Source organism: Octopus bimaculoides, chromosome 22, assembly GCF_046866305.1.
Source record: "Octopus bimaculoides isolate indiv1 chromosome 22, ASM4686630v1, whole genome shotgun sequence".
Taxonomy (NCBI): Eukaryota; Metazoa; Mollusca; class Cephalopoda; order Octopoda; family Octopodidae; genus Octopus; species Octopus bimaculoides.
In genome coordinates, this window is record NC_142949.1 from 22,314,642 (window position 1) to 22,332,664 (window position 18,023).

The 18,023-nt window shown below is 39.1% G+C and overlaps 1 protein-coding gene across 5 annotated transcripts in view; it reads right to left on the bottom strand.

Annotated features, from left to right (window-relative positions):
- LOC106872239 (E3 ubiquitin-protein ligase NRDP1) overlaps positions 1-18,023 on the bottom strand; it is a 244,995-nt gene that overhangs the window by 24,739 nt on the left and 202,233 nt on the right. For all 5 annotated transcript variants that reach the window (XM_089339819.1, XM_052975810.2, XM_052975812.2 and 2 more), the window contains one exon: positions 4,082-4,381. In XM_089339819.1, the coding sequence (XP_089195945.1) occupies positions 4,082-4,381 (300 nt within the window). The remainder of the gene's footprint in view (positions 1-4,081; positions 4,382-18,023) is intronic.

Sequence of the window (18,023 nt, forward strand, 5' to 3'; positions counted from 1 at the left end):
AACTTAAATCATTTGATAATTTTAGTTCAATAGAATAATCAAAACAATGATGATGATAATAATCCAAGGTCTAAAATATTAGAAGAGGAGACTCGTTGATTACATCCACCACAGGGCTCAACTGGTACTTATTTGGACCCCTGTGGAATTAGAAATCAGAATATAGAGACAGACAAAATACTGTTAAATATTTTATCTGATGTACTAACGATTCTGACAGCTTACTGCCTTAATAATAATAATAATAATAATAATGGTTTCAAATTTTGGCACAGAGCCAGCAATTTCGGGAGAGGGCTAAATTGATTTCTTTGAGCCCGGTGCTTGACTGGTACCCCGAAAGGATGAAAGGCAAAGTCAACCTTGGTGGAATTTGAACTCAGATTCCACCAAATAATAATGACTTCAAACATTGGCAGAGTTTTTGAGGGCCAGCAGCTTTTGGGGGAAGGAAGGAGTTGATTACATTGATCCCGGTACTTGACTGGTACTTATTTTATTGATCCTAAAAGGATGAAGGGCAAAGTCGACCTTGGCAAAGTTTGATCTCAGAATGTAAAAATGAACGAAATGCCACTAAGCATTGTGTCTAGCATGTTAATGGGTCAGCTATCTTGGCTGACCCAAGAGGCCGAATATCCCTAACCACTGAGCCACACACCTTCACTCTCTTAACCATAGAGAAAAAGAGTGAAGTGATAGAGACGGAGCAATGAAGGCCTCAGTCATTTACAATGACAATTAGACTGAAATACGATGGATCTTATTTTTAGCTTCTTTACTTTTAACAACGAAGAAGGAAAGTCTTTCAGGTGTTTAGGTTTTCATTCTGGGAGTTCTAGAAAGATCGAGTGTTAGTTCTCTCTTCTTTTCTCCCACCCCCGGTACTCATTCATCTTGTTTGATAGATCCTCATGTCTTTTAGTTGGGGGGAAAGGCCATGTTTCTTTTTATCAGGCATGTTTAGTGTTCCCTCTACGAACAAGCCCTGCTCCCTTCCATTTTTTTCATAAAAAAAACTAATGCAAATTTCAAATGGGGTGTAACTGTGAAAAGAGCCCAGAAAATTGGGTAATACCCCTACAAAATGGGTGGGGGAGAAAATTGCCAACTGATGGCTACACGAAATTCAACTTTATACTTTACAGAGTGTCTTCTACTACAGCCTTGGGCTGACCAAAGCCTTGTGGTTGGATTTCATAGATGGAAACTGAAAGAAGCCCATCGTATATATATATGTGTGTGTGTGTGTGTGTGTGTGTGTGTGTGTGTGTGTGTGTGTGTGTGTGTGTGTGTGTGTGTGTGTGTGTGTGTCCTCCCACTACCATTGCTTGACAACTGATGCTGGAGTGTTTGTGTCCCTGTAACTTAGCGGTATTTGCAGAAGTGACTGATAGAATAAGCACCAGGCTTACAGGGAATAAATCCAGGGGACGATTTCTTTGACTGAAGGACAGTACTCCAGCATGACTACCATCAAATGGCTGAAACAGGTAAAAGAATAAAAGAATATCAGAAGAACATTCCATACCACTAAACCAAGAGGGCTCCCTGAATATGTACGATGTATTTTGAGGCTAAATAGTAATTCTGTTTACGTTTGTATAACTGAGATATTTTGGTTGGATTATATAGTTATCAGTTTTACCACTTCTTTCTATAGTCTGTGTCATAATATAGAAACATTTCTCATGGTACCAGCACACAATTTGCAGATGTTTACATTTTTTATGTTTACTGTGAAGTTTTCACAGGTCCAGCTAGTTATTATTAAGGCAACAAGCTTTAATAAGGTTACAGAATCATTTGTATATCAGCCAAAACACATTGTATATTTCTTTGGATTCTTTATATTAAGAGATCAGATATTGCCAAGGTCAACTTTGCCTTTCACCCTTTGGGGGTCAATAAAATGAAGTACCAGTAAAGTACTAGGGTGAATGGTATTCACTAACCCTCTTCTCTCAAGAGTATTGGCCTTGTGCCTAAATCAAAATCTGTTTTATTATTATCAAATGTTAGGCTTTTGTGCAAGTTGATTTGCACAAGTCTCACCCAGAGACTTCAAGAGACAAGTTAGAAGTTCATGTAGGTGTTATGACTAGGGTGCTATTATTATTATTATGGCCACCATACTCTAAAGTCATGGAAACTTGGAGCTCGGTAAATTGAAATCGTGTTTATAATCTTTTCCGCTTTCTAAGGCCCCATGTTTTCATTTTATTGTTACCATTGTATTTCTGAAATTTGAGTTCAAATTCTGCCAAGGTCGAATTTTCCTTTCATCTTTTCGGGGTCAATAAAATAAGTACCAGTTGAACACTGGGGGTTGATGTAATTGACTATATTCCTCCCTTGAACTTGCTGGCCTTGTGCCAAAATTTGAATTCAATATTTGTTCTGATCCTTTACATTCTGAGTTCAAATTCCACTGGAGTCAACTTTGCCTCTTCATCCTTTCTGGGCTGATAAGATAAAGTATCAGTCAAGTATTGGAACTGATTTAATCAACCACCCCTTCCAGCAAATCTCTGACCTTCCTGTTCTTAACCCTTACTTTTCAAATAAGGTACTTTTTACTCTCTTTGTTTTCACTTGTTGAAAGGGTTAAAACAGCTGAGCTATGGGGTGTATTGTTAAGGACAACAAGACCAAGGCCAAGCTGCACCATTGCTCAAACAATATCAATGTGAAGACATGCAGAAAACCCACATACACATAGTGAGTGCAGGCATGGTTGTGTGGTTAGGAAGTTTGTTTCCTGATCACATGGTTTTGGATTCAATCCCACAGCATGTCTTTTACTATGGTCTCAGGCTGACCAAAGCTGTGAGTGGATTTGGGGGATGGGAACTGGATAGAAGCTCATTTTGTGTGTGTGTGTGCAGTGGTGGACTAGCCAGGTTGCCAGCTTGCCCGATGGCAAGTGGGTGGGCCACTGTGCCATTAGAATCCATATATGGGGGCCCATATTAGCATGTAAGGGGCCCATCCCCTAAAGTCTGAGAATTTTTTATTCACTCCTGGAAGAATGCATTATTTCAGCCTGGCTGTGTTTGTAGACAGTTGAAAAGAATCCTTTTACCAAAATAAATAAATAAATGATAGCATTGTAGTTGAGGGTGGGCCCCCTTAGTCTCCTGGTAACCAATAGTTTTAGACCCAATCTGCCACTTTGTGTATATGCATGTTCAGGTCACCTTGCGATGACATTTTCAGATAGTTGTGTTACTGTCACATGAGCAGTATCATTTATTTCCATTCTGTGGGGCAGTTGGTGTTAGGAAGGTCATTCAACTGTAAAAACCATGCCGAAACAGACAGTGAAATTTGGTGCAGTCTTCTGCTTAGCCAGCTCCTGCCAAACTGTCTAATACATGCTAGCATGGAAAATGGCTGTATAATGATGATGATGATTCTGTGAAAACAATGGCGAAATACTATCCTGCCTGGAAATGGGTGAAGATTGGTGACAAGAAGGGCATCTGGCCATAGAAAATCTGCCTCAGTGATCTCCAACTGACCCATGCAAGCATGGAAAAGTGGATGTTAAAATATTGATACAGTTTGTGGCATTTAGTTTGCTAAGTTATCTTTCATAGGTGGACTTAGGGTAAAGACCCCCTTCAGTCATGAATGACCATGGGGTTGCACCTAGAAAGTTCCCCTCCGAAGCATAAGTTCAGGCAAGGTTGTTTATAGAAGACCAGTAGTTGCCCATGCATACCAGCCTCCCCTCTCCATGCCACTGATGTTATCCAAGGGAAAGGCAAAGGCTGATACAACTTGGCTCCAGTGATGTCGCAACTCATTTCTATAGCTGAGTGAACTGGAGTGAAATGAAGTGAAATAAAGTGTCTTCCTCATGAACACAATACACAGCCCGGTCTGGGAATCAAACTCACTACCTCATGATTGTGAGCCTGACACTCTAAGCCAGGTGGACTTAGCCAATCAATAAATAGAGATTGATAAAATAAGTACCTGTGGAGTTTGCTAAAATCAACTAGAAGGTCAGTGTCCCAGCAAAGCTGAAACCAGCAAAAGAAATACAAAAAAAAAAACCTTTTTAAATACTCACTTTGAATTCATCCATGGGCACCACAAGTCCACATCCAGCTTCGCAGTGGACTGGTTTCTTTGGGTTGTGTTCACACTCTTGGAGGTGTGTCTGCAACATGTCCAGATTTAGTATTGCTGTGCAACCGTAGTTGGCGTTCTCACAGCTTATGGTCAGTCGAGACAGCAAGTTACGTAGGATGCGGGGGACGCACTTCAATTGATTGGGTGTGATGGGGTTACGATCTACAGGACATGTAGGCTGTCTGGTCAACCACTCGTGGATACACACAGAACAGAATGCATGTTCACACTGAGGAGCCTGCAAGAGAAGAAAAAAGGATAAAGATAAAGAGATTGAATGAAATAGACTGTAGACATGTATTCACATTGCATGTGTTTTGCAGAACAAGGCTGAAGGGTTAAGCACATATTCAACAACAATATGTTCTTGTGTGAAGGTGCATGGTTCAGTGGTTAGAGTGTCAGGCTTAAAATCATGTTGTAGTGAGTTTGATTCCTGGACTGTATGTTGTGTTCTTGAGCAAGACACTTTATTTCATGTTGTTCCAGTTCACTCAGTCGTAGAAATGAGTTGTGACATCACTGGTGCTAAGCTGTATCGGCCTTTGCCTTATCCCTTGGATAACATCAGTGGCATGGAGAGAGGAGGCTGGTATGCATGGGCAACTGCTGGTCTTCCATAAACAACCTTGCCTGGACTAGTGCTTCGGAGGGTAACTTTCTAGATGCAATCCTATGGTCATTCATGACCAAAGGGGTCTTTACTCTTTATGTTCCTATGGATATACACGAGCTGGCCTTGTGCCAAAACCCTTCATCCACCAGCTCTGTAAAGAGACAGAGCAGGCTTGTTCAAATGAGATGTTGAATCGATTAACTAGTTCAGACAGTTCCTACCTCACCCTTGCAGTGTTGTCTTCATATATTCTGGTCGAATGAAAAGTTGCTGTTGTTATTCTATGAGCCCTAATAATATTCAAATGAAAATACAGAAAGAAATAATCAATATGCTTGCCAGGAATGTAACATCAGATCAATTACAGACCCATTTGTTATCACCATCAATTAAAACACCCCCACCACCAGTATATAAGTAACCTCTATCACCACCACAAAGTTACGCCATTATAATGGCTACTCTCAGGACCATTGCACAATACAAACTACCATCCCAACCTCTGTTACTCCACAAAGACCACCACCACTACTTCTACTGTAATCATTACCCTACTACCACAACTCTTCCATCAAACAGCATCATTATCACTGCAATAATTATCTCGTCCATTGCCTCCTTCAATTTTATCGCTGTCATAGCTATACACCCCACAATCTATGCCAGCACAACAACTGCAATGTTATATACATCACTGACTCAAACTTACGGTCACAATAAAGATTATATAAACGTTTAGTGTCACACAACATAAGTTACATGTACCGTGACAGAATTAAACACATTCTCTACCGCCCCCAATCTTGACACATATTGAATTACATATTTGTTTGGGTGCATGTGTGTGTGTGTGTGTACATACATGAGAGAAAAATATACTGTAAAGACATTTATATATATGAAACTGAGAATGTCTGTTTGTCTATGTGTCTGTATGTGTGCATCACTAAAACTCGAGAACTACCCAACCGATTTCATTCAAATTTTACATATGCACTATTTAGAATCCATGGAGTGTCATGGACCAAAAGAATTTTCAACTTCTTGCCTAATGTGAGCCCAGAGCAATCTCTTAAACTGTTTCAGTATTACATGTCAAAAGTGAAACAATAACATCTCTATTGTAATGTGAGATAGTAGTTTCACTATTGATAGTGAAACCATTATCTCACATTGCATATATACATGCATAGCGTTTTTTTGATGTCCTGTACCCATATATGCATGTATGTGTACATGTAGATGTGGGTGTGTGCATGTATGTGTGAATGTATACATGTGTCATGTATATCTGTACAGATACAAATATATATATGTATATATATATGCATGTATATCTGTACAGATACAAATATGTATCTGAAGTGCAACAGCATTGCTGGGATCTTTGGCACGATGCAGTGTCGACCTGTCCTGGCATTTGTGTAGCTTTCAATGCCAAAATTTGGCACAATCCCTTCCAAGATCTTCCAGATATATATTACTGCATATTTCTCCCGCCTTTGCTTCAGAGAGTATAATTTTAGCTCTTTCAGCTTTTCCCAGTAGCTGAGCTGTTGCAATGAGACAACCTTCTTTGTGAAGCTTCGCTGGATTGCTTCAAGGTCCACTGTTAATTTTATACTGTGGGGTGACCATAGCTGGGAGCAGTAGTCCAGGCAGCTGAGGACGAATGTCTTCCAGAGGACCATCATGGTTTCTTTCTCTCTGGTTTTGAAGGTTCTCATGATCCATCCAGCCAGCTGTCTGCACTCTGTCACCATCTTGGTAATGTGCACTTGGAAAGAGGTATCATCACTCATGTTGATACCTAGGACCCACACTGATTTAGGTTCTGGGATTGTAATCCTCCCTGGGCCAATGTAGCTTGTGAATGGATTTTGTACATGGTAACTGAAAGAAAACTGTCATATATATGTGTATATTTGTGTGTGTGTGTGTTTGTATGCCACCATTGCTTGACAACTGATGTTGCTGTGTTTACATCCCCCATAACTTAGTTGTTTGGCAAAACACACCGATAGAATAAGTACTAGGCTTACAAAGAATAAATCCCAGAGTCAATTTCTTCGACTAAAGGCGGTGCTCCAGCATGGCCGCAGTCACATTACTTAAACAAGTAAAACAATAAAAAACTATACCATTTTAATCCCGAGCAACAACGGGTATCTCTGCTACAAGGAAGTAAATTTAACAGAGATATACATGTAGGCATGGCTGTGTGGTAAGAAGCTTACTTCTCAATCATATATTTCCAGGTTCAGTCTCACTGCATGGCACCTTGGACAAGTGTCTTTTCTATAGCCTCAGGTCAACCAAAGCCGTGTGAGTGAATCTGGTAGATGGAAACTGAAAGAAGCCCATCATATATATGACTGATAGATTAAGTACTAGGCTTTAAAAAATAAGTCCTGGCATTGAATCGTTCGTCTAAAATCCTTCAAGTTAGTGCCTTAGCATGGCCAGAGTCAAATGACAAACAAGTAAAAGATAAAAGATACCCACACTTTTTAAAAGTCTTACTGAGAAAATATGAACTCTGTGTGAGCATGTGTGTGTTGTTTTGAAGTTTGTATACTATGAAAGGAAGAGGGACCAAATTCCTATTTTTCTTATGGCAAAATGAATTAAATAATATATCCAAACTCAAACTTCACTATGTGATCTTTTCTGATGTAGACAGTCAGCTGTTAATATGCATGCATGCATGCGCACACACACACACACACACACACACACACAGAGGAGAAGCAAGTTTTAAAAAATAAAATGATTTTTTATTCCACTTGGAAACAAGAAAATCTTGACTACAAAACAAATGACAACTCAAACAGTAAGTTAACTTGTATTATTTTATAAATACACAACATCTGTGCTGAGTGATAGGCACAGACGTACATACATTCATACATACATACATATTATTTATAAAGCATAAGATACACACATGTATCAGTTACATTGTTCAGAGAAAGGGCTATGGCAACAAAGGTTAGGCAGATCGTTAATTAGTGTTACAGTGTTTATTATACTAAATGAAAGAAATATTTATTTCTACATTAATAATGAAGTTCCCACAGTCGTAATAGGACAAAACAACCATTAATTACTCAAGTCATACACTGTTGGTTATGTATACATATTTGTGTTGTGTTGAAACAGCCTTTCAAAACCTATCTACATATTCTTTTCTACACAAGGAACAAGGCCTGAAATTTTTCGGGGAGGGAGCCAGTTAGTTAGATCGACTCCAGTATGTGACTGGTACTTAATCTATTGACCCCCGAAAGGATGAAAGGCAAGTCGACCTCGGCAGAATTTGAACTCAGAATGTAAAGACAGTTGAAATACTGATAAGCGTTTCGCCTGGTGTGCTAACGTCTCTGCCAGCTCGCCGCTTTAACCTATCTACATATTAACAAACCAATGTAGGTATATGTACTGGGTCATGAAACCAGCCGGAAATGGCAGCTGAATTAGCAGTTTGGCAAATGCAACTGATAGAATAAGTACTAGGCTTTAAAAAATAAGTCCTGGAGTTGAATTGTTTGACTAAAACCCTTCAAGGCAGTTCCCCAGCATGGCCAGAGTCTTAATGACCGAAACAAGTAAAAGATAAAAGATACACTTTTTAAAAACCTCACTGAGAAAATATGAGACTGCAGGGTTAGAACCCAACCCTGCAGTCTCTTAAAAGAAGGGCATATTCAGTAATGTGGTGAGATGTGTGTAAGGGAAAAGACAGCATAGTCAAAGCTAGAATGTCTTTAACCATACACAGGTTTGCTTTATGATGGCTGGTGTGAGGTTAAACCACCACAACAATCCTCTTTGACTACCACAGCAGACTGGATATGCATACATAGTTTACTATATGCATAGGAGTGGCTGTGTGGTAAGTAGCTTGCTTATCAACCACATGGTCCCGGGTTCAGTCCCACTGCGTGGCATCTTGGGCAAGTGTCTTCTACTATAGCCTTGGGCCGACCAAAGCCTTGTGAGTGGATTTGGTAGACGGAAACTGAAAGAAGCCTGTCGTATATATGTATATATATGTGTATGTGTTTGTTTGTCCCCCCAACATTGCTTGACAACCGATGCTGGTGTGTTTATGTCCCCGTAACTTAGCAGTTCGGCAAAAGAGACCGATAGAATAAGTACTAAGCTTCCAAAGAATAAGTCCTGGGGTCGATTTGCTCGACTAAAGGCGGTGCTCCAGCATGGCCACAGTCAAAAGACTGAAACAAGTAAAAGAGAGTAAAGAGTAAGAGAGTCATACTTTATCAAAAATACTATAGCATGTAGAGTCACACACTATTAGAAATATTACATAGCTTACTTCTATTGTTAGTCACAGAGCCCTACACACATAATCACATATTTTACATCCATATATATATCACCACACACAGTCATGTGATTTTTCTCTCATACACACAAATTACACAGTTACACAATACAAATTATTCATTATACATGTTCTCGCTCATTATTGTGCAAGGAAAATTACGTCGATACATCAAAATGTATATGAAATATTTCCAAATCCCAGTGGGTGGGGGACACAGAGGGAGTGGAGAATAATATTATGTTTCTAACGCTCTGTTCCAGAATAATTCAGAGGTTATAACTCCTAGAGTGAATATATAGGTTACACAGATGACAAATCAGATTGTCAACCTAGTTGGGTCCCATTCAATATCAGTGCAGTTAGAACATGCAGAATTTCTCTCTCTCTCTCTCTCTCTCTCTCTCTCTCTCTCTCTCACACACACACACACACACACACACACACACACACACACAGAGTTCAACCGTTTCATCATCATTTTAATGTCCTCTTTTCTTTAACTGAATGGGCTGGATGGAGTTTACATAGTTTTCTATGACTGGATACTCTTCCTGTTTCCATGTAAAGTAATATTTCCCCATGGCCAAGCATTTTCAAAGATTGAAAAAGAAGTACATAGTGACACTCATTTACAACTATTACATTCTGTCAAGACAAAAGAGACTCTAACCCATCCCATATATTGGATCATCCCATAAATAATGTGGTTTCTTGACTCACTTATGGAAAACAACTTCCAGGCCAGATTCCAAAAAGTGGCAGGAACACGGACTGGAGTATTGCTGTGCAAGATGACTATTTTGAAGGAGATGATGTTAACATTTAGGTAAATAATTTATTTGTTGTTAAACTTAACTAGTCTGATAAGTTATTGATATCACCTCGTATAATAGAACCAGGGGCAGTTTCAGGTGGATTGGTATCAAAAGAGTTAATTAGTTGATTCAGTCTTTTAGCAATTAATCCAGCCATATCTGGCACAAATATTCTACCTTTTTTAGGTTAAAACTGACCAGATCCAACCACTCACACCTACCCTATATTGTCATTCTGAAAATATACAAACACACCATTGAAATCTTGAAGCTACAAGATAATGTGTAATTAATTCAAAACAATGTGAATAGATAAGCAATGTGTTTGACAAAGAAATCTGAATGCTAAAGGGTCAACCAGTCCCTAAAATTTGTGGTCTTGTGCTTGTGTCAGAAGTCATCATATTTAAAATTCTTTCAAAATTTTATATTGCCATTTGGTGAACACAGATATTATTGGTTATAGAATTCCAATGAGCTAATCATTGGTCTATTGTATTTCTGATGATGATGGTAAAAGAGGAGTGTCTCCACAACTCAAGCAGAACAAATATCATAAAAGACTTTATTTGAATGCATTAGTTTATTGGTTTTTCTTGCTAGTGTTTATATCTTTTGTCAATATACAAAACACACACGCAGACACTTTAGTTAGTATAATTTATAAACAAAACTGTGTGAGTGAGTGTTCAAATGAATGAGAACGCAATTGGGAAAAGAAGATACGAGGGAGGGAAATGTGAGAGAGGGACAGCCTTAAGTTACTTTGTTACATTAGCAGATATTAGAAAGATTTGCTTGTTGCTAGGATTAGCTGAGCATCCTATCAGTCATGGTAGTTGTAGTAGTAGTAGTAGTAGTAGTGTGCGTGTAGGCATTGCTGTGTGGTCAAGAAGCTTGCTTCCCAATCACATCATTTCAGATCCACTGCGCGGCACCTTTGGCAAATGTCTTCTACTATAGCACCAGGTTGACAAAAGCCTTGTGAAATTTGGTAGATGAAAGCTAGGAGGAGGCCATATGAGGATATGTGTGTGAGTGTGCATGTGTGTGTTTGTTTAAATATCCTTTGATAACAGGAGTAACAAATGGTGACATTGTCATTTGTCCTGTTAACAAATTGTCTACTGGTTTTGTGCATTCAAAGGCATGAAATGAAAGATTTCTTACTTGAAAAACAGGTAAGGCTCGACACATCTGACTTTACAGTCAATACCCCAATGAATATTTGTCTAACCCATACTAACAGGGAAACATAGATGTAAAACAAACAAATATAAAATAAAATGAGTTCTTTGTTCAAATCCTGCTCAGATAATCTTCCCTTCTTGAGATTAATATAATATATTTATTCATTTTTCTTTTTACTTGTTTCAGTTATTTGACTGTGGTCATGCTGGAGCACTGCCTTGAAGGGATTTATTCGAACAAATCGACCCCAGAACTTATATTTTTAAAGCCTAGTACTTATTCTATCAGTTTCTCTTTGCTGAACCACTAAGTTATGGGGACGTAAACATACCAGCACTGGTTGTCAAGTGGTGATGAGGGGACAAACACAAACAGAAAGATACACACACACACACACACACACACACATAAACATACACAACATGCTTCTTTCAGTTTCCATCTACCAAATCCACTTAGAAGGATTTGGTTGGCCCAAGGCTATAGTACAAGACACTTGCTCAAAATTCCATACAATTGGACTGAACATGGAACCATGTGGTTGGGAAGCAAGCTTCTTACCACACGGCCACTCCTGCAATCAATAAAAAAAAAGCTACTGGTATCAATTTAGTTGACCATTGACCCTGAAACAGTGTTCCATCATGACCAATGACTGAAGCCATTAAAGCAGTGATTCTCAACTGAGGTCCATATGGACCCTCAGGGGCCATATAAAACTTTTGGGGGTTCCATGCAACAAAATAGTAAATTGGGGATCCACAGAAGCATTTGAAGGGTCCCTGAAAAAAAATTTGCTTTAGATGTAAACATTGGTATGTATTGCAAGAGACAACCAGGTTTCTTTTTCTAATATTTTTCATAGTTAAACCTACACAAGTTAATGTGTGAGAAACAAAATAAGAATTTTGAAAGAAGTTTCTAATAAAACTAGTTTTTAAATATCAAGTGGCTATGGGGGACCATCAGAAAAAAATAATAATCAAAGGGGTCCATAGATGAAGAAAAATGGTTGAGAAGCCCTGCATTAAAGGAATATGAGAGACATAAAGCAGCATGGAGAGCTATTTACTATTGAGCATGGAAGGGAGACAGACAACTCCATAACAATGATTTTTTTTTTTTATCAAGCAACTAGGTTGCATTGGCGGTAATCATCTCAGCTGAGATCAGCAATTAGCGCACAACAATGGTTCGGCGTATATTTACATCAACCACTTTAACCAGTTTACGGCAATGATTCATTTGGTTGCCTGTGCACGACAATGGTAATTGCACCAATTGAGGTCAGTATTCAGTGCGAGATAATGTTCAGCGTAGATTTACATCAACTGCTTTAGTGCAAGTACTGTTTATTTACCTAAACTATATCCTTGTACAGGACACTCATGAGGTATCATTCCTGAATAAGATAACCCTAACAGCACAAGTCAGATCAACTTCATGTATTTACAATCACGTGAATTCAAAAATTGACTTTAGTGTGGTAGAGTTCAAAACAGGGTACCACACACACAGTGGCAAATCACATTGTGAACAATGGTATCTAGTTTCCTTACATTTCCCTTTTGCTTTATATACTGTGCATCTCTTTGAAGCATCTGTCTTGGTGGTGGGGGAAACAGTTGTGGAAAATGTCCACGTCCCTTCATCATGTGGTGAGGAGAGTGTCCAGCATGGGGACATCCACGTGTTCTGTACTTTGGCAGGTCTAATGCTTCTATCATTTCACAGAACAATCGATTTCTGAATGTCAATCCATCCCCCACAACACCAAGCATCTGCCAAATCAAATGTGAGTTCACGGCACACATGTCAACTATATACAAAAAAAATTTTTGTACCATTTCACAAATTTTCTCAGCGATTTATGTGTCATCGCCAGCTGATCTGAGCGATCGACCCCGCCCATCCCGTCACTGTATGAAACAACTACACTTGGTTTCATTATGGCATTACCGTCAGCATCTTGTTTCCTAGTGTCCTTCATGCTTGCAGAATGCATTGTGGATAACATGCAGACGTTTTTCTCATCACACCACACTTGGGTGAGAATGCTACTATTGGTGCATCACTGTTTCCCCCTTTTGAAGTTTTATCTTGTGAAAATCAGGCAGCATGTTTTTCCTGTGCATCCTCACAGTCCCACAGGCATTAGTCCTCCTCACCTGCAGCTGTAGAAGAGGTTTGGACTGGAAAACCAGTTGTTCATGTAAATATTGTAGCTCTTTCATAAGAGCTTTTGAAAGATCCTTCCAGGCGCTTTATATATGTAGGAATTGTAGCCTTTATCAAACAAGTTTTCATTCAGTTGACACTAGAGTTGACACTGAAAGATCCAATCTGTTCTGACCATTGTAGATTTTGTAATCCTATGTGCACTCACAGGCTCTGCCAGTTGACTGGCATACTTTAGAAACCTTGACTCCAAAGTGGGTACATTTGGTCAGGTTGTATTGTTTGAATCAGAACCTTCCCTTGAATTTCCACAAACTCTCATCTGTACAAATGTCCTGTGTGGGGACATACACCGTTCTGAAATTTTCAGCCACTTCATTTTGTGCAGCCTGTCATCCTGGTTCTTGCCTTAGTTGAAATGTAGATTTCGAAGAAGCGCCAAAAATCAATCACGTGGAATCATTTCCAGAAAGAAAGGTGTTGACGTGGCTGGACCCCGATTCCAATATGATGCCAGGGTCGGTTTCTTCACGATGCCCAGATGATTGCAAAAGCAACCATTCTCGATGTTGGATACAAAAGGTGATAGGGTATGTACATGAGTGTGGAGGAGTGAATGCATGTGTATGTATATGCAACAAAAATGAACCCATCAAAGGCAAAAACCTGCATATATGCATGTATCTGCATGGATGAGCACAAGATTGTATGCATGTATAAGTGCACAGAAATAAACATGTGTACATGTACCCATAAGTGTTGATCTGTTTCTAGATGAAATTTCCTGTGACACTGGACATCATATACAGTGCCTCGGGCAAAAGTCCATTCTAAGAATTTCCTTTTGCCTTCTTCAGGTTGGCAAGACACCTAAGATTTTTCAGGTAAAGAGTAAAACAGGGATTTTTACATTTTTATGTCTTTTCCCAATGGTACAAGCGCTTATGTATCTTTACCTCAATGAAGGTGCATGGCTCAGTGGTTTGAGAGTTGGGCTCGCAATCATGAGGTTGTGAGTTCGATTCCTGGGCCAGGCTGTGTGTTGTGTCCTTGAGCAAGACACTTTATTTTACGTTGCTCTTGTTCACTCAGCTGTAGAAATGAGTTGTAATGTCACTGGTATGCATGGGAGACTTGTGCCTGCGAGGGGAAATTTCTAGGTGCAATCCCATGGTCATTCATGACCGAAGAGGGCCTTTACCCTACTTGTTACCTCAATGAAAGTGAATTGGAGTAACTGTGACATAGGACATAAACTGGAACAAGAAAGGTATAACAACATAGAGTGTGTGTGTGTGTGTGTGTGTGTACATAAGTGTGCATGTACAGGTATGTGTATAAAAGTAAATGCTAGAAAAATGCGAGTGAAAGACAAAACAAAAGAAAGATTGGGGAATATTAACAACTGAAGTTATAGAAAGGGGTATACTAATAACTGAATAGAGAGGTGTATACTAACAATTGAACAAAGAGGGGTATACTAACAACTGAATAGAGAAGGGCTATACTAACAACTGAATAGAGAGGTGTATACTAACAAATGAATAGAGAGGGGTATGCTAAAAATTAAACAGAGACAGGTGTTAGCATCAAGTGAGAGAGATGCAATAGCTACAATTGTTTTTTTTATTTTGTTTTAAGTAGAATTCTTGATTGATGGTCTGGCCCTGGGGGATGAATTCTCAATGCACAACACCACATTTCTGGGGATGATGCTCATGGCAGGTCATCAAGATTGTTTGTCTTCCAGGGAAATTCTTCTGCTTTTGAAGCACCTGTACCACTCGAAACATTGCATACGACCCATTGCGTTGCCGAAGCATGCTCAATGTCTTTGTAGCAGACTTCCCAAGTTTAATGCAAAATTTCATGTTGGTTCTTTGTTCCTGTCCTTGACAAAATTGCAGACTACAGCATACACATGATCATAAAACCACAAATTTTACAACTTGTTATTATACCTTTCTTGTTTCAGTTTCTGTCCTGTCTCACAGTTATTCCAATTCACTTTCATTGAGGTAAAGGTACATAAACACTAGTACCACTGGGAAAAGACATAATAATGTAAAAATCCCCATTTTACTCTTTACCTGAAAGAGTAAACTGCCTCATGAAGGTTATTGCTAGCTCTCACTGCGCTCACAACTGTGTGCTGCCATCTGTTGGCACGCTACAGAACTAGTCGGGAAACTTTTTGATACAACCTTGTAAATACTAGTCTTAAAAAGAAAATAAGTGCTGGGGTCAATAAGTTCGACTAATTTACTTTGAGGTGGTGGCCCCAGCATGGCCACGGCGTAATGTCTAGAACAAGTAAAAGATAAAAGATATATACACACACAAACATGTATAAATATGCATGCACGCATGGATGCTTGTAAAATAGTAAAATGAAGGTATGAAAGAGATAAAACTGTATCACAATAAGATGAAGATTGAATGAGGAGGAGGAGATGATGCTACCGCAATGAGGAGACGGGTGTATGAGATGTCGTAACAATATGGCAGGAGAAGGGGGAGAGCATTACATAATGATATATCAGCTAAACCATTACAGTATTTCTCCTATAAGGTGGAAATAACAACACAGGCAATGAGACGTCAAAGCTTTCATATAATCTCTTACAATGTTTAACAATGTAATTGAAGTAGTTCTAGCTCAGGATTGAAACTGAACCTCTTGATTGGATTTGTTATGAAAAGTAAGTGTTTATAATTTGAGAGAGAGGGGGGGAGGGAGAAAGCGATTGCAACTACAGTAAATAGAACAAGTGAGAGGGAGACAGATCAGAAATGATGAGGATAGAAATAAGAGAAGGACATCAAAATAAACCAGAGAGAGACGTAAATGAGAAGATATCAGAAGGACCACGAGGGAAATGAGAGAAAGAGATCAGAAGGACTGATTGCAACGTGTGTGTGTGTGTGTGTGTGTGTGCGAGAGAGAGAGAGAGAGAGAGAGAGAGAGTATCACCAGGGAAGACATGAAAGACATCAGAATAACCAATAAAGATAAAAAGGAGAAAAATCAGAATAAGCATAAGAGGTGTGTGTGTGTGTGTGAGAGCGAGGGAGATTGGAATCACCAAGAGCAGTATGAGAGAAACTTTCTCCTAGTCATGGGAATGAGTAGATGAGATGAGATAAAGACAAAAGAATGACCAGGAGAGAAAAAGATAACAGGCCAGAGTACGTTATTACATCTGACATAGAAAGAGAAATAATGAATTCTGGAAAGAGATGTAATAACAGAACGAGGTTGACAAATTGTACAGTGTTACTAATTAGTGACGAAAAGAACAATGGTAATATCTTTGAGAGATATGTTACAACAATATCAGAGTCTCCAGCAGACATCACAATAGCAGCACCGTTACACAAGAGAAGGACTTCACAATGGCAACAATAACAGCAGAACGAAAAAACAACAGATATTACATCATTAGATGAATTGTCACAACAGCAGTAGCAGCATTGTAAACATTATATAAAGCATTACACAAGACATACATCACAACAATAACCACAGAGGAATATGATGAACAGTACATAACAACAGCAACAACAAAAAAATGTTCAGAATCACTAATACAAGAATCTGTCTTTGGTACTTTGTACCAGGCCTTTGCTAATTGCTTTAGGTATCTACATATATAGTTGTGAACAGAGATACCCTTATCCTCTTGGCACTCCCACCAGTGACCCAGAAGAACATTAATGATGTGGCAGTTGGACAGGGAGAGGGGTTTGTATCTGTACTTGACTGGTACTCATTTACAGCTGAGTAGGATGAAGTAACATGGAATGAAGTGCCTTGCTCAAGGACACAGCCCACAGCCTGGTCCAGGAATTGATCTTATGATATTATGACTTTATGAGTCAAACACCCTAACAACTAGGCCACAAACCATTGTATATACCACAATAACAGCATCGTTAAATCATTGATATCATTGTGATGGTGCCATGTAAAAAGCACCCAGTACACTTTATAAAGTGGTTGGCATTAAGAAGGGCATCGAGCCGTAGAAACCAAGCCAAAAAACAGATTATGGAATTTGGTGTGATCCCTGGACTTGGCAGCTCCTGTCAAGCCGTCCAACCCAGCATGGAAAGCAGACATTGGATGATGCTGCTGTTACTGATGATGGGTATTATTAATACTGGAGATAAAGATGGAATGTCGACTTTACCATCGCCTTTCACAAATATCACAAAAGTCATGATGTGGAAAAGTAAAAAGAGGCTTAACAACAACAATAAAGTCAAGTCAACAAAAGGAGCTCAACATGATTACACGATCTGCTAGAAATAGCAGCCAAATCTACCCCTAACCATATCTTATCATTTTCAAAGAAAACAACAAACTGGGAAGGGTAATCTGGAGAAAACCCTCACATACATGCATACAAGCACACATACATTCATATACATGCACGTGCGTGCGTGTATGCACACACACACATAAATTCACAAATGCGTGTCTGCGCACAAAGAGAAAATCTTAGCTAAAAAGCCTTTGATCATGGTTGGAAAGTCTTTGATCTGCTTTTTCAGGGTCAATCAACAGCACAAGGTCAACTCGATAGATATTCTATAAAAGAGCTTAACTGAAACAGCCAGAGACCAATGGTGATGATGATGATGATGGTACATAGTAAAAGACTAACAGAGACAGTCGACTGTTGTGCTAAGATATGAAACAGTAGACTCTTAGTAAAGAGAATTA